At 38.1% G+C, this 26,558-nt stretch overlaps 1 protein-coding gene across 2 annotated transcripts in view; it reads right to left on the bottom strand.

Annotated features, from left to right (window-relative positions):
• Ctnnd2 (catenin delta 2) overlaps positions 1–26,558 on the bottom strand; it is an 872,325-nt gene that overhangs the window by 711,109 nt on the left and 134,658 nt on the right. For both annotated transcript variants that reach the window (XM_036206872.1, XM_036206873.1), the window contains exon 2: positions 3,010–3,146. In XM_036206872.1, coding sequence (XP_036062765.1) covers positions 3,010–3,146 — 137 coding nt within the window. The remainder of the gene's footprint in view (positions 1–3,009; positions 3,147–26,558) is intronic.

Below are 26,558 nucleotides of genomic sequence, written 5' to 3'. Positions count from 1 at the left end.
GAATGGTTTGCTTGCCTGTATATATGTATGACTTATGCCTGGTACCTGCAGACATCAGAAATGGGCATCAGAACTGGAGCTGCAGAGACCATTGTGAGCTGCCATATGAGTGCTGAGAATGGAACCCAGATCCTCTGCAAGAACAGCCAGTGTTATTAACCACTGAGCCATCTCTCAACCCAATTTTATAATTTTTAAATGTATAATTTACTTTCTATTGTTAATACTCCACTGCCTCACATCCTACACATTCCCTAATAATTGCCTTTTCTGCCTAAAATGCCCTCATCACCATTAATTACTTTATATCAACTATCTCCCCAAATTTTTTCAGATATGCTTATTTTTCATGTTTATGGCTATAGTATTCTCTTAGGCATTTTTCTATATATTGTAAGGCAATAACTTTAATTTTATTTGAGAGGTTCATGCTGGTATCATTCAGTTGCTCCTCTGGACTAAACTGAAATGCTAACAAGAGAGGAATTGGGCTCCAACTGACATCTGAATCTGTTATAAGCCCTTCATTAGGTCCTACACAGATAAGTCTTTCTATTTCCATCCACTTGATACCACTGTGATTAGTTTGTTTGGTGGAGTGGATTCTATCCTTCTTTCAACCTTCAAATATTCATACATTCATGTGATCTTAAAAAATATTTTTTGTCTACAAAAATAACCAGATAGATGACACTGGCTACAACTGTCTAAACTTAGGCATGGTATATGATTCAGTATAGTACTTTCCTAGCATGCAAGAAACCCTGGATTCAATCCTCAGAATCTCATAAGCCAAGCATGTTCATACATGCTTGTAATTCTAGCCCTTGTAAAATAGAGGCAGGAGAATCAGAAATTCAAAGTCAATTTCTTTAGACACGTAATGAGTTGAAGCCAGACTGGGTTACATGAGACTATATCAAAACAACAATTAAACAACTATCTAACTTTATGTGTCTCTTTTGGGGGATGGCAATAGTGTGATGACCTGAAGTTTCTCTACACAGGGCCTTGACTTGGCATGCCTTTTCACTCATTGTAAGCTTTACTACTGGGTCCCATAATAAAACACTGTATTTGTCATTAGACAAGTTTTATAATTTTCTTGTTAAATTTTCACACATACCCATTTTATATTTTATCATTGAACTAAAATCAGTGTCTCAGGAAGACTTCCAGATCAAACCCAAAGAAGACCAGGGTTGTTTAACTGTTGTGAGGAAGTACCTTGAGTTTCAGGACTGGCCCAAACCCCTGCTAGGCTCCCATGGCCAATCTTCCTTAGAATGATCAGAAATGAAATCTTCACTAGCAAACTCATGGAGCAGCACAAGCTCCTACTTAACATCTTCCCACTCTAGACTATCAAATCGATCTACTCAGCTCTCCCTGTAGACCTATTAAGCTGCACACTTCCTGAAGTGGGGCTTGGGGTGGGGGCAACGTCTAACAGTCTCATTGATCTTTCCTGTCAATGGCATCCCCTGCAGCTTTACTGATAGACTGACACATAGGCTTCCTACTCTTACATAATCAGCCCCACTTATTAAACATTATCCTCTGCAACCTTTCAGTTTGCATGAAGAACAGTGACTTTTGTTAACTGCCCCACCTTCGGGCTGTGCTCCGCCGCCACACTGTTTCTGCTGTTAGTTGTGTCTCTTTTCCTCAGTGCTTTTGCTAAGCCAGCATCATGGAATACAATAACTCAAACCCAACAGAAAGCAGAATGAGGTGCATGGAGCAGAGAGGCAGAATGTGGGGCAACAAAATACAATTGAACAAAAAAATTAGTCTAATGTTCTACAACATCACAGTGTAACTAAAGTCTGCAAGAATTCATTGTTGACTTCAAAACAACTGAAGAAAATAGCCTGAAATCATTTCACAAGTAGAAATGCTCGTTATCCCATCAATAGCTTATACAGCATATGTTTCAAGTTATAATACTGTATCTTCAGGCTGGAGAGATGGCTCAGAGGTTAAGAGCACCGACTGCTCTTACAGAGGTCCTGAGTTCAATTCCCAGCACCCACATGGTGGCTCACAACCATCTGTAATAAGATCTGGCGCCCTCTTCTGTGTACATAATAAATAAATAAATCTAAAAAAAAAAACCCGTATCCTCTAAATAAATACAAAAGTTACATATCAACCACATTTTGTTTTAAATTAAGACTCCTGCTTTATTCCCTAGCTTATGATCAGAAGAAAATACAAGTCTCCATCCAGATTTCTCTAATCATTTAGCATCTTTGATTTACAAGAAACATAGTTTTCATGAAACAGTTTCTTTTTAAATCTCAGACTTGAATTTTATTTATTTATCCATTTTTATAGTGATGTCATATCTGAGAAGTCAATCAGATTTTGGTGACTTTGACAGGGAAAGTAGCAGAATTTTTCCTGTATTGTAATTAACATGTTTTATATGATGAATTCTATCGATATTCCTTAAACTCTCAAGTATTTATGTTTCCACACAACCTTTTATAAACCAGTGTAATCCAGTTCCCCCCACCAAGATAGTGACTATCCATTAAAAAAACAAACAAACAAACAAAAAACACCAGCAAGTTCATTTTCCCTTAACCTACTGAGATACTACTCAACTATTATCAATATATTCTCAATTTTTTAGCTTGCCAAATAATTGTTGACAGTTTATTAGCCAATATTTTGTCATACCAACCAATATTTTGTCATACCAACCAACCATTTGGCCTGAAACCTCCTCCAATGACAAATGTCAAGTTAATCAACATATCTTCCAAAAACTCATCTCCATAAAAGTGTTCTCTTCCTTATGGAATATGTTAGACTATGCTTATAAGAAAAGCCACCTAAAGCACAACAGCATAAAGTCAAAAACAATTATACCCATGTTTTAGTATTATTTATCTAATGAGTACTAGCATATTATGCTCATACAACGTAACCATCAATGTTCTATCAAAAAAGCAATTTTTACATGCCCCCATGAGTGAGACACCACTGGAATGCTCCTACCTGTTCTTTGACGGAGGCAAGGATGGCAGAGGTGGTCTCTGTCTCAGAGCCGTCCCCATTGGAGGTGTTTAAGCCTGGGCTCAAGGAGCTGGTCTTCTCTGAGGCTGAAGAAGGCTGGTCTGGGACAGGCATAGCTCCTGCAACACAAGAGGACATGCTCAGACCAGCTGGACATCACTGCAAACAGACACAGCTATGAGGTCTGCAGCTGGAGGAAGGAAGTTACAACCTGTCCCAACTAGTGGGCCATAACTCTCTAACAAGGAGCAGTGAAGTCAAACCAAATGTTACTCTGTACAAACCCCAACCAAGTCTGAGAAAGCACAGGCACACCTTTATGCCCTTTCATCTTTTATGTGGGGCAGTAAATGGTGATAAGGTAGAAGCAAGATAATTAGGATGAAAAAAAGGTATAAAACATTGAGTCGAAGAATCTAGTCTACTTACAGACTGACATCTGCCTTACACAATCGCACTACTCTACTAGTATGTTTTCAAGATAATCTATAATCCCCTTTATAAGAAAACTCACACAATGTAAATGACCAATTATTAACAATAAATAAAGGGATACCCCAAAAGAAGTTTGGTTGGTGAAAGACAGAAAACAGCTGGTTCATACCACAAATAGTTACGTTCATACCCTGACAGAGAGTAGACCAAACGTCTTTAAAACCAGCAGGGACCTTTTTTTTTTCCAGTTTATTTTGTTCAATCTTAAGAAATAAATCAGAAACTCAACTCACATTAATACAAATGCAAAATTGACACACTGGTCCAAACTGAAAACTAGATTCTCCAAAGTTATTTTTGTTCCATTATATATTGGTCAAACTCACACAGATTCAAATTCTTTTTACATCTTTAGGTAATGGCATGAAGTGGTGGGGCCTTTGGTAATTGATTAGTCTATTAAGTAAAAATTCTCATGAGCATGTTGGTGCTATGATCAAGTGGCCCAGAAGGAACCCTTCCCTCTCCTACCATAGGAAAACAGTGAAAAGAATTGTCTATGAACGAGGACATAGGCTCTCACCAGACACTGACTCTGCTGTGCCTTGAACTTTGGCTTCTTGATTCTCTATAACTATGAGAAATGATGATGATGATGATGACTATCTATCTATCTATCTATCTATCTATCTATCTATTTATCTATCTACATGCATGTATGTATTTTAACAGTACTGAGGATTGAACCCAGGGTCTTTTACACAGCAGGCAAGCGCTCCATCACTGGCAGCCTAAATGGATTAGGACAAAGACGGCTCTGTCTGGTGCATATCTCCTCTAGCAAGGATTATTAACATAGAGATCACCAGAAGACTAACACAAAGTTTAACCACAGCATTGTAATAAAAGGCTAAGGAAAAAATAAAAGTTATTTTCATACCAACACAACAGTATTGATGTTCTTCTGGGACCACTGTTATTCACATATCCAGAGGTATTTTTAAGACCCCATTCTGAGCACCCTAGCTTTGACACTGAGGCAGAATTCCTACAGATGCTCTTATTCTATATTATGTGTTACAGTTGTTTAATAATATTGGATTGTGCATATCTGAAAAAGCCCACTTAAGCCCCATTTGACCCAAAATATATAATAAAAATGAGTCATTCAAACTCCTCACTGTGAACCAACCAACTCTTGAAGTAAGCTACTTATAATATCATCTGGAAGAACAGGCTAGCATTGGAAAATGAGCCTATTGTAAAAAGAACACAGGAGCATGTTTAGAAGAAACATTAACAAGACAGAATTTTATATGATCAGCACAAACATAGGGTAGATGCACCTATAACTGACATGTTCCAGATGTCTATTCACAAGGATGGGAACCAACAGAACAGATGCTACTTAGATGACCGTGGTGGGGTGTTGTGAAGATCATCTGAAATGAATTTATGCATTCATGTCGCTTTCCTGTGTACTCTCCTTTTCTGACCAAGTCTCTTGATGATGCAGGATGTAGACATTTAGGTCAACAGATACAGCCAGGTCAAGTAGTGAGACCTCTGGCCTTAGAAGTGGGAGATTCTTAGGATTCAGAGAGGAGGGAGCCAACAACACAGAAGAGTAAGAAAGAAAATGTCACATCTGTCCCATCTGAGAGACCCACTCCAGACCTTGACACTTGACCCTCCGCTAGGGCCCATGCAGGCGGCTTCCACAGAACTACACAGAAGCAACAAACTCAGAGAAAATTGAAGCCCTGCACACTTTAAATCACTACTCTAAATTGTATGCTCTCTAAACTTCATCCAATCTCCATTAATTCAGGTTCCAGGCTAGTGTTACCATCAGTGTATCTTCTGGTAGAGAAACTTTCTGAGGTCTTAAAATTACTAAGAAGCGTAAGTGGGGCAGAACTCAGCTTTTCTGTCTTGCCATTCCTACTTTAGTACCTTTTGATATGTCTACTTCCCAAACCTGGAATGCATCAGAAATGTCCGTCTATCAACAAAGTTTTATAGAATGTATTTCTTAAAAGTATAGTAGTGTCCTATCTTAATAAAATATGATGCTTAGTAGGCATTGAACTAAGTCTTACCCTTTGATATTTGATCCAAATAGCCTAAGAGATGTATAGTGCTGTTTATCCATTCCCCTTTTCCTATCATTCTTCTATAGCAGGAGCAGGAAGCAAAGTGAAATAATCAAGGTTTATCCCACCAGGCAGAGCAGCTGTTTACCTGAGGCAACTTTCACACCTGAATGAAAACGACTCATAATAACTTCTGCACTAGAATGTCCACAGACCCTTGTAACTTTACCATTGGTCACTACTATGCCCAAGAAGCAAAGACTGTCAGCACTTGCTTCCAAACTTCTTATCTTGTGGTGTACAAAGAAGAAACAAAGGAAATGTAGAAAGACCTACCAGATTCAAGACTTGAACTGCCTTAGAAGGAACAGAGGGAGGGAGGGAGAGAGGGAGGGACAGAAAGAGGGATGGAAGGAGGGAGGGAGGGAATGATGGAGGGAGGGAGGGAGGGAGGGAGGGAGGGAGGGGAAGGAAGGAAGGAAGGAAGAAAGGAAGGAAGGAAGGAAGGAAGGAAGGAAGGAAGGAAGGCAGGCAGGCAGGCTTGAGTAAATCTACATCCTAGATACAGAAATATATTTATTTTAATGAAGATGTGACTATCTGATTTTTATATAATTCATTCTATATAACAAATACAGAATTAATGTAGAGGTTGTATTGTTCAGCAATATCTCCTGACTAGTATTTTTTATCCATAAAAAGTAAAGTATGATTTAATTATGCAATGAATACTTAATATTTGGTAAACTTACACGTGTGGTGATATTGTGTTCCCCAATGTATTGTGCACCCTAATAAATTTATCTGGGATCAGACAACAGAACAGCTACTAGATAATAGAGACCAGAAAATGTCGGCACACATACCTTTAATCCTAGCATTCTAAAGACAAAGACCCATCCAGATCTCTGTGAGTTCAAGGCCACACTGGAAACAGCCAGGCTTGGTGACTCACACCTTTAATCCCAGGAAGTGATGGCAGGAAGCAGAAAGGTATATAAGGTGTGAGGACCAGGAACTAGAGCTGGTTAAACTTTTAGGCTTTTGAGCAGCAATTCAGCTGAGATCCATTTGGATGAGGACTCAGAGACTTCCAGTCTGAGGAAACAGGATCAGCTGAGGAATTGGCAAGGTGAGGTGGCTGTGGCTTGTTCTGCTTCTCTGATCTTCCAGTATTCACCCCAATACCTGGCTCCAGGTTTGTTTTCATTAACAAGACCTTTTAAGATTCATGCTACATACATGTTTCAAAATTGATTTACCTAATGCTTTTATGTAATATCTGTCTCATTTTGGAATTTATGACATTTTTTTCAATACACAAATTCCAAGAGGTAAAAAATGTGGGAATGAATGTTACACTAGTGGTTTTCAAGAGCTCAATAGCCTGTAGCTTTACCCTGTAACTACTTATATTGGTGAATAAAAGGTATTATTAATGACGCACACAGAGTTGTATGGATGGGTCTGATAAACACCCCATAGTTGAGTCTTGGATGCAGTCCTAATATGCATCCTAAACAGGAGAGTTTGTGAGAAGTTGTTACATTTGGACATAATCTGAAGAAAAAATTTTCAGGAAGGAAAGGAAGCAAGTCTATGTGAGTTTGGAGCTCTATTCTTAGCAACTGGCTCTGCCAGGAAGTCCAGACTGAGTAGAACAGACTCTGGCAGGGTGCCTTGTCTACAAACCTTCAACTGAAAATCCTTCTCCCCATTTTAATGTTAGTCAGCCCCCCATGTGTACAGAAAAATACCTGATATAATTAACTTACATAAAAAATTATTTAGCTCATAATTCTTGAAGTTTGAGCCCCAAACTAAGTGAACTATTGATTTTGGGTCCCTGGTTAAAGAGCCATAGTCAAAGCATGGCAAAGCTAAGTGCTCATTTTTGTGGGAAAATATTTTTGTACACTGTAAAGATGTGCCTCTGCCTAAGGCATCTTCTGATTGGTTCAATAAAGAGATGAATGGCCGATAGCTAGGCAGGAGAGAACAGAAGGGACTTCTAGGGAAGAGAGGGAAATTGGAGATGAATCTAAGTGCATGAGAGATGCCAGCAAGACTCTGAAGACATTGTACATAAAGTACAGAACAGAGGTAACCAAATCTCATGATACAATGTAGATGAATAGAAACAGGTTAATTTGAGTTATAAGAGCTAGTTGAGAAAAGCCTAAGCTAAGGTCAAGCTTTCATAATTTCTAAGTCTCTATGTTGTTATTTGCAGGCTGGTGGTCCCACAAGGGAAAGTCTGACTACAGCTCACCTCATAAGCTTGGAAACAAGAAGAAGAGGAAGAGGATGCATTCTACATTCTCCATCAATAACACACTGACTTCCCATTAGGCACCACTTTCTAAAAGTTCCACATGAGCGCCACCCTGGAAAGGAAAACTTTCCCAGTTGAACCTTTAGAAACACTTGAGATCCAACATACAGTATAAAGTGGTATTCCCTGCATGAAACCTTCAAACCCACATGAACCCTCCATGGTCCTTGTTTGCTGCTAAGACCTGTGCAACTGAATGCTCAGCCAGAAACCATATTTTCTTTTGAATCAGAATGAAAAACAGATGGTCCTAAACACTTGTATCAAGTCTACATGTTTCTCATATTTTACTTTTCACAAAAAAAAAGTGTACTTTACCTTCTACTTTATTGATGGTAAGGATGTCTATATACCTTCTGACATTCTCATCTCTACCTTCAACCCATGACTTCAACTCTATAAAAGCTTATATTATGCCCCTGGTCTCCTCACACCAATCTAGAATTCCCTGGGCTGCCATAGTGTGGAACAGCCTCCTGATAACAATGTCTTCTATGTCGTGTATGCTCTAAAACACAAACACACTGTCAACAGGCTAACTCTTTGTTTGACTTCCATCACTTAGTGTCACTTTCATAAAGTATCACTCATATCAAATTAATACTAAATAATGAAGGACTACAAGTATTCTTATTTAAATATATATGGATACAAGTAACTTAATGTCTAAAGTTTAATATGTTTCAATGTTTGATTTTATATTGTTTTACCTCAAATTGTAACAGTTCAAAGACTTTAAGAATAAGCATCAACATTTTTATGAAAAGTAAGCTGTATATAATCCATGGCTAGTAGATTAGTACCAAAACACTAACCTTGAATTTCTCCTTTGTGTGGTCACTCTGGACACTCAAGCTGAATCTTAAATTTGTAAGTAATATACCACTACCAGAGGGGAGGCAGAACACCAACTTCTGTTAAAAGTGTTCTGCATGCAAAAATACGTCTACCTTTTCTTCTGTCCTTTAAAAGAGAAATTTAAAATCACTGCTCATCATAATATAAGCAGAATTATAGTTAATCACTGTCAAAGCTAAATAATTAGGATAAAAGTATAATCTGTCTTGATCTGTGTTCAATATACCACACCTAGCTCAGTAGTGGTTATATAGCAGCCAGTTAATATCTGTTGAGTTAATGTATGAACTATTAGAGTAAAATCAATAATGGCTGCTTACTAGAGCATATGACATAAGCAAAGTGGGAAGCACTTCTCTGCACAGTTCTTAAGTGATTAAGGAAAGATTTTCAGAAATCCTAAGGCTAGTTGAAGGCTTTTGCCTTAGTGGATTCCTAACAGTCATGAATCCTGAGCATTTGGATACTAAGGTATAACTATCAATCAAGCAGGCTTCTTGGACTTGGTACATGAAAATAACAACTTTGAAAAGGAATCTGAAAAAAAAATTATATGCAACATAGCATGAGAGGATGGAAAACATCAGTGCTGAACTATATTCAGAATACAGAACAGTGAGATCTATAGAAGGCAAAGCAAGGAAGTGGAGAAATGGACACTTCCACACAAGAACTTGAAGTGAGACATAGCACATAAAGTCAGCCAAACAGCTACAACATGTTGCTGCCTTGGGACTTGTGATGGCAGCAAGGGGGAACTGTTGGATTTAATGTTGAATGTAGTCAGAAATTTTCCTGTGTCCCAGCTGGCCAGCAGTCAGGACGAATCTCTCCCACTCATGTCCCCCAAGCAAACACACAGAGGCTTATATTAATTATAACTGTACTGCCATTAGCTCAGGCTTATTACTGATTAGCTCTTACACTTAAATTAACTCACAATTCTTATCTATATTTAGCCATGTGGCTTGGTACCTTTTCTCAGTTCTGCCTTCACATCTTGCTTCCTGTGTCTGGTTGGCGACTCCTGACTCAGCCCTCCTCTTCCCAGAATTCTCCTCTCTGCTTGTCCTGCCTATACATCCTGCCTGGCTACTGGCCAACCAGCATTTTATTTATCAATCAATCAAAGAAACACTCATTCACAGTATATAGCAGTTGAGTCCATTCATTCATATGACAAACAATGGATAAATATTCTACCAGTGTGTCAGAGACATTAGCATGATGGGAAGCTAATCATAGCTTGAAGAACCAATGGACACATTCTTTATCATTTCATAGACTGTTTATTGATCATCAAGGAAAATGGAACCAAAGTGAGTATCACCACAAACTTAAGGTCTGTTGTATTATTATTCTTAGGAACATACATTCCATCTGCAGGTCAAAGGGAAGCACCTGTGGAGGGTACAACAGGAAAAGGCAGATATGCACAGCCACATTCTATAGCAGTGAGGGTTGTGAGAGAGTAAGACTCCTCCTTCTCTTTCCTGAGTGTTGCATAGTCCTCTTCCTTTTAAGTGGGAGATCAGTTATTTCCATGTTGTCTGGGGGAATTTGTCAACCATGTATCCAAAAATATGTTGTAGGTGAGCCAGGCTCACCCCAAAACTTGTTCCAGTTGAGCTTCCATCCTGAGATGCCAAGACTAACCCCAAAATTAGAGTAGAGCCAACCAACATGGAAAGTTTACTATGACAGCTGACAACTTCCTTTGGTGCAATCATGATCCTAAGAATCTACATCTCTGGAGAAAAGGCAAAAGAAGGTAGAAGGTTAATTGACTGGGAGTAGAAGAGTCGAGTATGACAAAGAAGAAAGGACAAGAATAGATACATTAAGTGAGATGAGAGGATCAGAGAAAATGAGCCCCTGGGCTGGGATTTAAGACACATCAGGATGACTCTCAAACTACTAAGAGGAAAGAAAATGGAATCAGAGGAATTTTTAAAGTATAGTTAGTGACAACCTTGAGTTTGTTAATGGTTGTGGATTTATAGTGTTAGAAAACTATCCACTTGTAACACTCTGTCTATGTCATCATCTAGTGACATGAGTCAGACACTCGACAGTGTGGGGTTCCAATACATAGCCCATGGAGACTTAAATCTTTCACATGAGCTGTTGTAAGCAGTACATCCTCCTGATTCATGTCACCAAATTTTGCCTACACTTCACTCTGGGAAAGCCAAACTCATCTGAGGCTGGATATGCAAATAATGACCTGGAAGTTCATTGTGAATAGAACCCTGACATCCACACAGGTCATTTCCTGTTATCTCCTCCCTGGGAATCCTACAGACACCAAGCTCAGGACAGTTTCTTATCTCTGAACAGCAGTAACAGAAATCACTGAGTCATCCATCTCCCAATAGCACTGCCTCCTCCAATAACAACCTTTACAATGAGAGTCAATTTTCCCTGCCAATCTTCTGGTCATCACATTCTGCTTTCTTTGTTTCATTGAACACCAACACTTGAAATACAGCCTCCCATTTTATTTGAGACAGAAGTGTATTTTAAATTATCACCCAATAACACATAAATACTATTCTGTTTCATTCAATTTCATTTAAAAATGCTTAGAGTAGTACCAGTGAGATGGCTCAGGAGGTAAATATGGTTGATGCTAAGCCTCAAAGCCTATTCAATCCTGGGACCCACATACTGGAAGGGAGAACAGACTCCTGTAGGCTGCCCTCAGACATCTATGTGAGAATTGTGGTGCACATGCTTTGTCCCACCCCCACTCTATAAATAAATGTCATTTAAAACAGTACTCCCTTCTAAACTGATTGAACTAGAGTAAGCAAGAAACCACTGGCATAAAGTGTGAAATCTGCCTATGGGAGGCAGTGGTCCTGGCCTGAGCTATGCTTCTTTCTCAATTCCTGTCTTTTTTTATTTAACCTAGCAGTCCTACATACACCTTCTTGGTATAGATACAGGCTTTGTGTAGTTCCATGCACATCATAATTTATTTCACTGTGTGTGTATGTGTGTGTGTGTGTGTGTGTGTGTGTGTGTGTGTGCCATTTGTGTAAATATAGGCATATGCATGCCCTAGAATATGTGTTCAGAGGAAAACTTCCTGAAGATGGTCCTCTCCTTCCACCATATAAGTCCCACAGAAGAAAAGCAGGTCATTGGGCACTTTCACCCACACACTCATCACCACATCATACCTTATTACATTGAATCTTCCCTACATAGAATTATCCTGCATGTATTAATCATCACTAAGATGATTACTTCTCTTTGCTCATTCTCCCATGTAGTTTTTTTTTTTTCTTTCTGTAGCCATTCTGGACAACTCCAGATGACATGACTCACTTCCTCCTCAGTTACCTTGATGTGCGAGCTCTCCGCCAGCACTGCATTTATCACTGTGAGGTCTAATGATCTAGCTTCTTTTTTTGTTTTTTTATAAAAAAAAGATCATTTAATGTTTTTTAAATTGGGACAGCTTGATATGGTTATGGTCCCCTTCTCCTTTAAGCTATTTGGATGGATTTTTGTGTCACTTGCAACTAAAAGTGCTACTAAATCAATGATGCACTTAGATTTATGGAAACAGTATAAATTTACATTTTATGTCTCCTAATTAGGTCATGGATTCTTTGAGCTCAGAACTGTGTCTCATTCATATTTATGACCTCAGTGCCTAGAATCGTGCCCTATAAAGTACTGACATGATTAGTGCTTATTGAATACGTCAAAATAGGAACAGAGTTAAAATTCATCATCAGCCTTATTTTAAAATGTCAAGGAATTTTATACCCAAAACACTGATTGTCATATAAATGTCCTATAAATTTTCCATGTTTGTGAACTTGACAAACTAATGAGTTTGGACAATATACATAATATTAAAATACTCAAACACTGTTCTGTATTTTTGCCAATCACAGAGCTGCTTTTGCCCCCAATTAAGACAGGAATGTCTAAGTGAAAGTGATGATGATAATAAAGAAACATTTTTAGGTAAAAATTAGAGCTGTCTCCCTCTGGAATCAATAAACACACTGATTCCCCAAAGGAGTCACACACAAAATGCATTTCCCAAGCTGACCAATGGGTTTCCTAAGCTACAGAGACACTTCTCATCATGACAAAGAAATAAAGTATGGGATTCTAGAATAAAAAATAATCAATGTACAATAAAAAATTGGTAAGGCAACATTAAGATTTTGACTCTCTATATAATGGGAGGTTCTCTGGGGCTAGTTGAGTATGATTTTAGCTGAAAATTGAAAGAAAAGGCAAAAAGCTTACCACACAGAGCACTTCACACAATGTATGTCCAGATAGACTACCCCTGCTCAGCTCCTGCAGCCTAAAGCCACATCTAATACTAGAGTCTGGGAAGGAAAAGAGAATGTCTTCCAAAGTACTCTCTTTCACCATATTCCAAATAAATACATAGATTTCCATTCTATTCCCATACTCAATTATAAATTTGCATGATGAAATCTCAGTTTAAAAAGTGTGTTCTATGATGTACAGCAGCCAGCCCTCAAAAAATTAACTGCTGTGAATTCTCAATTCTGACTGTCACTATCCATTAACTGGAAAGTCCCCAATGCGGGCCCCATACTGATCGACAACATGCTTTTATTATGTCATATTTAAAGTTCCCACTGAAATTACAGCAATTTTCCCTTCACATTGATCACGAACATACATGTGATTCCTCACAATTTCTCAAGATGCTGGAAGCCACTTGTCCCACATGGCTATCAGTGAACTTCCCGGGTCAGAATTCACACTGTGAGTAAATACTCATTGTCAGAGAACATACTTATCTCATTCCAATGGAGAGAGAGCACGGCGTTCCTTTTAATGCTACACAACCTTAGTTGCTATGGTTGTCTTGGAATGCTTTTTTCAAAACACATTCCTTTAGCTCTTCGGAGAGGACAAAAGAAAAGGTGACTGAAAACAATGGCTGGAAATGAAATGCACACTCCTTTTTACTCACAGACAGAAAACGTCTAAATCTTAAGTTACATATCTCACTCACTACAGCACATAACTGCAAGAAAAAAAAAAAGTGAGTATTGGTAAAAGTGTTGCCTCTAAACCATAAACTATATGAAGACTTTGCATTCCATGACAATTTCCATCTACCTCTATAATGTTCCATAATAGTTTGTACTCTTTGCTCCCCTCCAAAGTCCTCTCAGCCTTCCCCATCATATCTCCCTCCCAACTTCATGCCCTTTTATACTTAATGAATCAATTAAATCCACTAAATTCAGTAAGTGTTCCCCTCTGTTTGTGGGTATGGTGTCATCCATGTTTTATTGTTCTCAAAAAGTTGCAAAATGAGGAAACTTTATGTGTGTCTGAAAATCCATATATATATATATATATATATATATATATATATATATATATATATATATACATGTATATATATATATATATATGTATATATATATAATGTGTGTGTGTGCATATGATATGATATTTTAAATGTTAAGTTTTATACTGTATGATTGATATGTAACTTTAAATTGAAAAATAGTTGGATGTTATGAGAAAGTAATTATCAGCCATTAATCCTATTTTTGAAATTTGTTCAGCTTCTAATTTTTCAATGTGCAAATATCATTATTGCTATCATCAGTTACAGAATTTATATACAATTTCCCCTTTTCTCAAAAATAAGAATCTTGGTTATTGGCTTCATTCTTCCATTCCCTCGGTCTTTATCTTATTACTATTTACAATGGGGCACTGTCTAAATGACACAGATGATTAGATAAAGAGGTTCATAAACCTGGATAAGAAGGGTCCTGTATGGGGTCTATACCATGAGATGGGGGTGGGACTCCATAGGCATGCTTCCCAACCTAGAAATGCTACACACCTCCTCATCATTTGGAGTTTTTATGAATATCCATTACAAATCCATGATGTATTAACTCATTTCACCATTTGGTAATTGAATGCTATTTGTCCCCTTGGCCTGGAGGTTTGGAGTGGGGCTTAAATTTCCATTACTAAAGTCACATAGCTGTTTCCTCTGATACTCAACTCCCATCTTGAATCTACTTAGGGGACCACCAAGAGTTATCTCATTAGCATAAAGCACAGTATGCCTGAAAGGAGCTTCTTAGGAATGACATAAGACATTCTTGCCACCCTTAGACTCGGGAATTTACAAGGCTTTTTAAGTGTTCTTGGTCCAAAGATTGATGATGAAGGCCAAGTTTGTATCATTTTATATAACAATATAAACAGCAAACATTAAGTTGCAATGTGATGACATTGTGTCACACTATTCCAGATTCCTATTTATTCATAGACACACCCTTATGCTGCCCATGGAAGCATACATAGGTTTACTTTTTGAGAACACTGTTACCTTTTGTTTCCTTATTTCAATTCACTGTTTCCTAAAAAAGATTAACATCAGTGGAGAACCTCTGGGAAAACACCAACTATAATGCTGCATCCTAGTAAGGTCTACATACAGCTGGGATTGCAACACTGACTGTACATTTTTCATTGCAAAGTTTGGATTTCTAAGGAATTTAGACAAAGGGAAGTTCTTCCTGAAGCTCACTGCTGTCCTACATGCTTTAGACATTGTCCAATACAGCAACTGTTTAATCTTTAGAGCTCAGAGCATTGTTGCTTCTTTAAAGATAGGGTATGATCAAATTTGGTTTTCACTTCTATATTCATTTTATGTGATAATGTGTCCACAAAATATTCTCTTATGCTCATTTGGGAGAATGTGATAATTTTAAAATAAGTTGACAAAATCCTTTGATATTGTTATCTTCAGGCTCCAAAATTTAATTCACCTCCCTTGAGAAGAGGCAAGATTTGATGACTCAAAAAAAAAAAAAGTGGTAAAAGGGATGATGCCAGATTGTGACAATGAATTATAAAAATTATTGTGATTTCTGTCCATGTTGTTTGCTCATAGAACCAGCTGTCCCCATTGAGAGAAAGCTCAAACATACCCTTGAAGAAGTACATGTAAGTAGAAAGCACAGTCTCCTCTAACAAGGGCCAAGGACAAGATACCTAAAAGCCATAATGTTCTAAGAGGCCTATAGTGTAAAGTCTCCCTAGTGCTCTTAGAATGGCAGACTCCTGGCTGACGTCCTCACAGACACAGTATTAGAAATTCCATATACATGTACCTAAGCTGCTACCAAATTCCTGGGTCACAGAAGTAAAGATAAGTATTAGTTTGTTAGATTCATGGGCGATGTGTTCTGTACTGACAAATGGACAATAGTGAGATGACTGTCAATCTTCACATGCTTGAGTGTTCAGTGCCAATGCTAACATTATTGTGACAGCCTTTTAGAGAGACCCATGTGGAATGCACCACAAACAAACTAGGCAGACACTCATCCTTCATCCTCAAGATCTACTCCAGACAACTGCTTAGAGTTTATGATTTGTCATAAGTTAATTCTTGCTTTGTTTATTTTATTCTTAAATGTATTTTATTTTTGAATTAAAATTTCTTCATTTACCATTTACCTCTCCTTTCTCCAACCTCCTCTACACTGCCCTTCAGTTCAAGTACATGGCCTCTTCTTCTTCTTTAATTACTATTGCTATAACACACACAAACACACACACACACACACACACACACACACACACAAAATATAATAATCTGCTGAGTCCATTTAGTGTTGCTTATATGTATGTGATTTTAGGGCTGACCACTTGGTATTGGATAACCAATCGAGGGTGGTCATATCCCTGGGGAAGACTACTTCATCTCTCAGCAGTGGTTAACTGCTTTTATCTCTTCATCAAGGGCTGAGGACCCCTGGCATTTCCCCCATCCATGTTGGCATCACAAACTCATCATTTCCAATAGGCAACCATCTTTAAATAAAACCAAGAGTACTGAGAAAACAATGAGAATAATTAGTTATGAAGATGACTTCACAAGACATTTTATTTGTGTCTGCTTAGAGATTTGAGTGAACAGTGCACACATTTACAAAGTAAGTATTTCATATTATTTCTAAATTTATATTGCTATTTTTGGACATCCTGTTAACTCTATTCCATAATTCTCATAAAATATGCATAAAACAGTGGTCTCTTTTATGTGAATAGTGATGGGGACAAAATGTTTTAATATCCTAAGATGATCTAATCTCATTCATATACTGCACCTCAATTTAAAAAAAACAAACAAACAGATCCTTATGCACCACAGTTTGAGCTGCTCCCCCTTGGTGAATGCCCATAATAACCCTCAATTTCCCAGCTAAGGCTGCCACTAAGCTTCCAGGGATGCATTTTTTTAAAAGTAATTTTGTGAGATTTTTCTTGGCAGTTCTGTTCACTTATTGTTATGTGTTCAAGTGGAAACCAGTCACCAGACACATAAGATCCTTTCCATTTTTCTACTGGTCCCTTGCAGGTCTTTGTCTGAAAGAACTACATTCTTCCCCAATACAAGATGGTATGAAATTGTATCTAGACAGAAATAGGTATTGCTCTCTGGTTTTCTTTGTATAGTTCTAACTGGAAAAATAGTTCATTAAAAAAGTCTTGATATTAGGACTTGCTTTGGTCAATAAATTATCAGTGACTGTGTGAGCATTTGTTAATTACTTAATTTATCTATTATTTTTGTCCTCTGAAGTTTAGAATCCAGGGCGAATAATGAGCTACATCCCCACTCCATTCAGTTTTTTACTTTGAGGCAGTCTAGCTAAGTTACTCAAACTGGCCTTGAACTCACTCTGTAGCCAAAGGCTGGACTTGAACTCAGCCTCTTGAGAAGCTAGATATAAATTACAAATTATACTATGATACAAATTACACTGGCAGATTGTCCCATAGAATATGCACTTTGGAAGCTGACTTGGGAGCCTGGAAGCCCAGCTTTCTTGGATTATATTGTCCCCCTAGCTCTGTAACAGGGGAAAAGAAGAAAAGCAAACAGCTGTGGCTATCGAAAGTACTGAATACTTGGGACCAGTTAGAAGGTGAGCTTTTTCCAACTGTGACCACTGACATTTATCCCATGGTGTAGAAATGTCCATCTTGGAAACAAGAAGCAGGAAGCTTCTCTCTAGGGAGATGATCCTCTGCTCTGCCCCATCTGGAAAATCTCTCAGTCAAGAACCCAAGGATTGTTTCAGAAGGGACTCCACAGTCACACATGCTGGATGCTCTAAGTGCCTTACTGTATGATTCTACTTGATATGTATTCTTTTGCCTTTGCCTGTTACACAATAATAAACACATATGAACCCAAAAGTATGGCTTCTTTTCCATGTTATGAAACATGGAATAGAACACAAAAGCATGGCTTCTTTTCCATGTTATGAAACATGGAATTTCATGTCTTCCCTGACAGACTTAGTGGAGTACATATAATCCGAAACCAGAGCATGAATCTTCATTCTGTGTTTTCCCTTGCTTTGGGAGCTCCTGCATATTGTATATGGGTGGCAGAGGCACAACATTTAAAGAGTGACCATGAGAAACCAAGGTTTTATTCAACTCCACTAGAAATATCACCTGAGATAGCAAACAGACATTGCCTAGAGAAAGCCAGTGGGGTTTTGATACACTTTGTTATTCCACCATTCCCAGCCCAGACTGACTGACACACCATCCAGAGGTCCCAAGGAAGCCTCCTTACAAATATTCCTCAGTAAAAAAGATATGGGGATCTTTCTTTTAAAGACCAATTTTATTCTTCATTTTCCTTTGTTCTCTTTTGCTTTAGGCTTGGAAACCAGTGGCTGTAATTTGTGGCAGACTAACGAGTTGAAAGTGATCGGGTTTAATTACCATACCACTGGGAAATATACTTGCATGCCCCACTGTAATTGGCAGAGCGGGCAATGATCACTATTCAAGGCTCATGTCTGTTTCAAAACTGTTCTCATTATTATACTTTGAAAATTATGAAGTTCTTGACTAGGCATTATAAATTACTATTAAGTTGACTCTAAGTTAAAAAAAATCAGTTAGATAGCATTTAAGCCATCCTACATGTTAAAACATACTCAATAGTTACTGATAAATTAACTATAATCATACACAGTATATTACACTGGATTTAAATTGTGATGTAAATGATGCATTTGTAGAGGTGAAGACATGTTTCTAAATAAAACAAGAATACATCTTCCAAAATTTTATGAGACAAAATTCAGGCCACACAGGTACTCACCTCATCCGAACAGACAATTAAAGCAACACTCCTTTAATGTATATGCAAACCCTCTACTCAGGGCAATAACTAAAGGCAAATTCAAAGGCCATTTACTAAGCATCTTGCTGGTGAGCTTGCAGCTCGCCAACCCTAATGTTCTTCCCACCACTCAGCTTTCTGAGGTAATGCTGGCTCTATTGTTATATGCTGATTCATGACGAATATCCATAAAAGGAAAGCAAATTATTAGGGAAGAATTTCAGGTGTACACTACAAACCTTAGTTAACAACATGAAGCTGTTTCTGGGGTATAGGAAATTAAGCACTTACCATGTCTATGAATAGGATGTTATTTACCCTGTGATACACAGCCTGCACCTGTCTATTCTGACTCTGACACCAAAGTACAAAACACTAATTACTCCATTTCATCAATGCAAAAAATAAAACTCAAGAAAAATGAAATGTATATCTTCTCAGCATGTGGTCAACAGCAGTCTAGTATTTTGCATTAAATTTTTGGTTATTCAGCATCATTATTGATAATTCAACTTTCTTCACTATGTTTGTGTATATATGATCATGTCTGTGCAGGTGTGCATATACATGTGTGCATATAGATGGGGGTCAAAAGGACAGCCTCAAAATTCATCCTAAGGGAGGCCATCTACCTCTTGACACAGTCCTTCTTTGATGCTTAGCAATTCCACTAAATTGGGTGGTCAGCATGCCCCAGTGATCTTCCTGTCTCTGTCTCCGTGGCAAAATGATATAAAGTCTGCCTCAATATATCTGTCACTTTTCTTTTTTAAACCAGGGCTTTTGGTTGGGAATTGAATGCAGGTACTTGCAGTTGCAAGGCAAACATTTAGCAGATAGAGCTATCTTTGGGGTCACAAATGCCATAATTCTTTTACATTACACATGCTGCTTTAAAACCATACTCATTTCTTTTAAGTTTCAAGTGTTTTGGGTTTTCATTTTTGTTTTTGTTTTCTTGCCATACCTAGGACCAAACCCAAGGCATTTCAGTATCAGGCAAGTACTCTTCGATGGAATTACAATACCATATTTTATATATATATATATATATATATATATATATATTTCCATTAGAGCTTCATTAAATTATCTGGTCTTGACTCTGTACACTGGAGGCAGGCCTCTTACGTGAAATCTATCAGCCCCAGTGTCCCATGTAGCTGGCATTATAGGCATGGGCCAGGAGGTCACTGTGTGTGTGTGTGTGTGTGTATGTGTGTGTGTGTGTGTGTGTGTGTGTGTGTAGATGCACCCTTAAGATGTTAATTGTTTTTGAGAATGTGAGAGAGGATGCTAAAATCTTGACCACGAAGATATCAGCTACCTTTTAAATAAAATTCTAACTGACAAATGATAGGGTACATAGTTTATAGGCTAGACTAGTAAGTTTATTATCACCTATGTTAGCACTGTGGAAGGACTTGAAACAAGATAATTAGTAAATTTCTCAGTATGCTTATTTTTGAGATGCAAACATTGGGAATATAACATTCATATAGTTTTATTCACTGTTCTGCCCAATAAATTCTTCCAGGGTATCCTCTGTTTACCTGAGACTTCGAGTCCTACAGCCAATGCTTTAGCTTTCCTCATCTGCCTTCCCTCAGCATCTGGTAACCTGGGAGCGAGAAAATCTCCCCAGTGTTTGTGAAGTCCATTGAAGACTCCAAAGGCAAATGTTAGCAAAGTGATTAGAAAAGCAGGTTTGGCCCTGGGTTCCATCCCCAGCTAAAAAAAAAAAAAAAAGAAAGAAAGAAAGAAAGAAAGAAAGAAAGAAAGAAAGAAAGAAAAGAAAAGCAGGTTTCCAACATAAGCTAATTGTTTTATATAATCATGTCACATTCTAAATCACTGATGAGTGAAAAAGTTTATTCAAGATTATTTATTCAAATAACAATAATAATAATTAGCATTTTAAAGTTCATTTGTACCTTTAAAATCTGTCTTTTTCAAGTACTGTATAATGACTCAGCCTTTGGGGAAACTTCTCCTCTGCCAACAAGTTTCTAATTTTTTATTACTTTCTCTCCATATGTGTGCTTCACAGGATTATAATACTGAATAAAATGTCAAATATTATGATGTGTAGTTGCACTAAAATTATTCAATTACAAGTGTTCTAAAATGTTTATGCAAACTTAAAACAAAGAAATATGACACTTAGGAAAAATTGTGGCACTACTGTTTATCCCAAACAATTGCTTTTTGGTGGGGACCACTTATCTTTCTCTGTGTAACAAAAACTTTAGAATGATGTCTTTCTCGTAGTGAGAGGCCCAAGAGTTAGTTAGATTAACAAGTTTTTAGTTTCTGTCTATATCTTGTAGATAAACTTTTCATATCTCTAAAGAAGACTGGTAAACAAAGTTTTAATTAATAGCAGTATTATTTCTGAAAGAGTGAAGGAACAGCTTTGCATCCTTTCCAGTGTGAAAACCTCTTTTAACCAGTGAGTGCTGTCAAGAGAGATACACAAGCAAATTCTCGAGGTTAAAGTTTGTTTTTTATTCAACTGTCCAAGGATCTGAAGGAAATGTTTGTCAAAATTAATTAACATATTTTAACTCTCCACTTATTTACAAATTTAAAATTCCTCATTATATAAACATCCTTAGAATGCTTGCATGAATCCCTGAGTTCAGTCTTCAGTACTGTATAAACCAGGTAGCTGGGGCACACCTGTAATTCCAGTGCTGGGGAGATGGAGGCAGGAGGATAGAGAGATTAATTCCATATTCAGCTACATAGCAAGTCCAAGGCCAGTCTGTGATGCCTATGATGTATATATATGTATGTATATATACATACAAACCTAAATAAAAATAAACACTGTAGGTATATAAATTTTTAGCTAGAAAAAAATGTACAAACATCTAACAACATAGCCTTTCTCTTTGATTGCAGAGGTTCCATATCAGTAATCCATTTCCATGTTTCTTAGAAAAAAGAGCAATCAAATTTTGCATTTGTGGCACACCAGCCCTAGCAGTTACCCTAAAGAATATTATATGCACACAGATGGCTGTACAAACAATGTAAAAGAAATGATCATGTGCTCAAGGTTTTGTTTTTTGGTTTTGGGTTTTTTTTTTTTAGGTTTACATGTATGGGTGTTTTGTCTGCAACTATGTTTACACATCATGGCATGCCTGGCGGAAGAGGGAGTCCAGTCCCCAGAAACTGCAGTTACACATGGCTGTAAGTGCTCGGAACCAAACTCTGGTCCTTTGCTGGAGCAGCAGATGCCCTTAATCACTGAGCCCTCTCTCCTGCTTCAACGCTCAAGTTTTAAGTTAAATTTAAACAAAAGCTTTTCTCAAAACCATATAATAGCAGGACTAACTGAATGCCTACTGTGCATAGGGCTCAGCTCTTCAAGAACACTGAGTCCTTTGGAAGCAAGCTTAGGCTGTTCTATTATCACCCCCACCTTTTCTAGAAGACAAAAGAGACCTAGTGAAGTGCCACCTGTAGGAAATCAGAGGGAAGAGCTGCTGTTCAAACCCGTTGGTCCCAGTCTCTGGACTATGCTATAACTCCACGAGATGCCCCTTAACACTAAACAACATGGAAGAAGACAGCTCATTACTCAGAAACAATCCAGGTCCAGAATGAGCCTTGGTCGCTGGATGAAAAGATAAATTCCTACTGTGGAGAAACTGCTGGAGAAAACTTGTCCATTACTGACATGAGATAACATGTGGATTTGGGTTAGGAAGAGAGAGAGTTTACCAGCAGGCAGCTCTCCAGCAAGCTTAGCATTTAGGTGTTTCAGTGTCTACTACAACATCCAAAAAATACGTTTAAAAAGACACTCTTGATTAGCTCCATCATGTTACCCTGCTGTCCAGAGCTCTGGGCACCTATGGTCAGCTGTTGACTTCAAGGAAGCCTCAGGGACCCTCCCATAAATGTTTGAAGTGCATATTACCAGAAGCTAGCCATGCTGCTACCAGATTTGCTCACCTCACTTTAATTCATAATTATTCAATTAAATATTTGTAAACCAAGGAAACATAACTGTATCAAGAAGAGAGTTTTGTTGTTGTTAAATGCCTGCTCTGGCGAACCCCCTTTAAGATAAACGATTAAAACACCGTGAAATTAATTACAGAGGAGCCGGTGTTAAATGGCAAGGGACACATTATAAACACGGATATGATTCTCCCATCAGCATGCCTCACCAGTGTTTCAGATTCCCCGCTCTCCTGAAAGCAGCAGAAACTGCAAACAGGAAGGAGCAGGGCAGGAATGTGCATGTGGCATGCAGAGGAGCAGACTCCTATTTCAGGAAATAACCTGGTTGTTAGAAGGTTAGTGAGCCAAATGGAATGCAGCATGCAGGGAGTTTATGATTCCCTAACTGGAATGACTCCTCTTAGCCCACTGGTCTCTACAGCTTGGCCGGAAGAGGTTTTGTTACCTACTAGTGCTTCAGCAATATTTGTGGAATGAGTGACTGACAGAATAAGTAATAAGTGACTATTATGTTTAAACCCAGTTTGTCTGTTATGTGATTTTTTTTTCAGTTGATCTTTTCATAACGAGAGTGTGTATTTTGCCTAGAATCATTTACTTATTGGATCAATTAGTCATTTATTAACTTAATTAACAAAAAAGCGGCTACTGGCATTTGATGATGTCAGTAATTCCTCCAGAGAAAGTGAAGCCTAGTTTTGAAGGGCCCTTTTGTGTGACAGGGACTCTGCTTCTGCTCCCTGGGGAGGCTGTTTGTGCATAACAGCCACAAGAGGCAACACAGACAGGCTGAGTTTATGGAGTGGTAATTACTTGCAGAACGATGCTAAATTTAAATTGTACAAATGACTGGATTTCAATTTCGAATAACTAATCTACACCCCATCTTATTGGCAAATCATTATCTAATTTCTACGTACCACACATATAATTTGCACAATTGAGGAAAGATGTCTCTCAATTAGCTATTTTAAAAGGGGAGCAGCTCTCTGAACTCTGAACACAAGATTAAAGTCCCAGCAACATGGTGAAGAAATTGAATGAAATAGGAAGATGAACATCAATTACAAATTTATTTGCCCATTTTATTTTCAAGATATGATCAAACTCGTGATTAAGTCACTATTTAATTGCATGGATACCTAGAGAAGATAAGTAACACAATATTATATTTTATATATTTAAATTGACACCATCATATATAAATATATCACTAAGCCCAAGCTGCCTGGGTTTCTACATGAGTTTGCACCAACACTATTATACTCAGCCCCCTCTGAGTACAGTGGATTCTGTTCTACTTATATGAGAGCTCACCAATAGGACCTACAGATAATTATCTCCACAGACTATTTTACATTGGGCAAAATGTATAGATCAGATTGGTCAGCAAGAAAACTGCCAGCTAAAATTAATGTTGGCTACATTAGGGAAAGTAATGGAAAAGTTTGGAAAACTATATTCTACCATCATTAGAAAACTAGAGAGTAAGGACTGACATGGATGGAATCTATCACAAAAACAAGTTACCCACATAGCCATGTGATTTCATTGGCTCATTTCTGCTTTTCAGAAAGGAACTTGCTATATCGTCCCAGGCTGATCTTAACTAGCAGTCTTCCTGCTTAACTATCCATTTTCAGAGATTGTGGGTGTATGCTATCATCTCCGGCACACATAAGTGACTTCTAATGCACTTAGTCCCTCTCATGGGCAGGGAGAAATGCTGTTTTAAATTTGAAAAGTATTTACTGGTTTGATGAGGTGAAATTCCAATTTTCTCTTGTCAATTCTAGAGCCCCCTAAAATAATGACAGTCATTCTATACATTTCTTCTTGGCACAGAAAAAAGAGTTGAGAAGCACATGAGTGGTCCTTGAGCAGCCCCAGGGAGAAGAAGGACTTTTGCCGAGATCATTTAAGTGGGAGGGTAATGAGGCATGAAAGAATTAAGTAATAATTTCAAGGTCATACCCTGACTCTTTAATGGAGCAAAGAACAAAACCATAAGTTTTGGCTGTTAGATACAAACTATAATGTCTAGAGGCTGCTTTCAATCTTATATTCTTACAAAAGTATTGCAATGAAAGCATCTGACATCAGGCCAGGCACACGTGAACACACACACACACACACACACACACACACACACACACACACACACACTAGCAAATACTTGCTTATCTAAGATGCTAGATGACCCCCAAAAGGAATATTTTAAAAGCAAATGAGAGACAATGTAAACATGTCCTGCAGTCTCCAAAGGAAATCCTAAGACAGGAGGCAGCACACAAGCATATGTCCTCTTTGGCGCTTTCTTTCGTAGTCTGAGGGACTTTATGCATTTATACAGTCAGTCTTAGATGGCCAGTTGAAAAGTCTCCAACTTGCCTAAAAGATCTCTGTTTGTGAGATGTGGCTTCCGCCCGAGTGTGGGGAAGGTACTTCCTCCTGTCCTGTTCTTTACTCTGGCTCACGCAGGGGTTTGACTCAAACCACAGTTTTCAAGAGAAAGGTAATTCATGAGTGACTCTACATGTTCTTAATCTAGAGCAGTGACTATCTTTCTACTGCTAGTGAGAGGTCAGGAAGACAGCAACGGGGGCAGAGGGGACCAGCCAATCTCAAGTCATTACATTTCCTGCCCAGTAACACAAATCAAACTGATCCTATGGAAATAAGCAACTGACTAAAAGTCTTTTAGGTCATTTTATTGCTGTATGCTAACATAGTTATTTGGTTTATTGGTGTTTAATTTGCCTATGGCTGAGCTAGTGAGGCAAACTTTTGTAAAAGAAAGGCCAACTTACTTTTATTGGTAAATCTTTTTATACCTTTGCTTTATTTTTAATTGGCTGTGTGTGTGTGTGTGTGTGTGTGTGTGTGTGTGTGTGTGTGAGAGAGAGAGAGAGAGAGAGAGAGAGAGAGAGAGAGAGAGAGAGAGAGTCCCCAATGCCACAGACACCATAAGTTTTAGGTCTGCCTGGAGCCAGAGTTTCAGGCAGTTGTGAGCTGCCCAATGTGAGTGCTGGAAATCAAACCAAAGTCCTCTGCAAGAACAGCACATACTCTTGAACACTACCCTGCTTTTGTTTGTTTGCTTTTGTTTTTTTGGTTGTTGTTATTTTTAACATGACAGAAGCTAGAGTTATATGCAAAGAAGAATCTTAATTGAGAAAATATCTCCATAAGACTGGCCTTGAGGGAAGCCAGTGGTGCATTTTCTCGATTGATCTTTGATGTGGGAAGACCCAGTCCCCTGTAGATAGCGCCAACCCTGGTAAAGTGACCCTGGGTTTTATCTGAGTGAGATGTGAAAAGCAAGCTAGTAAGTAGTGCATAACCTTGGCTTCTGCTTCCGTTCCTGCCTCCAGGTTCCTTCCTCAAGTTCCAGCCCTGACTTCTCCCAGTGATGAAGTGTGACATGAGAGTAAGATAAAATAAACCCTTTTCTCTGGAAGTTGTCAGACTTAATCGCCTGTCACAGTTGGCCAAGGATTAGAAGAGATTCCACATTGAGGAATGAAGAATACTTACCTTAAATAATATTTTAAATATTTCCTTGCTGCATGGAGAAACTCCATTAAAATGCCCTCTTTGGTAATACACAACAGAC

The sequence above is a fragment of the Onychomys torridus genome, chromosome 15 (genome assembly GCF_903995425.1).
Source record: "Onychomys torridus chromosome 15, mOncTor1.1, whole genome shotgun sequence".
Classification (NCBI taxonomy): Eukaryota; Metazoa; Chordata; class Mammalia; order Rodentia; family Cricetidae; genus Onychomys; species Onychomys torridus.
This window is presented reverse-complemented; position numbering and strand designations above follow the sequence as displayed.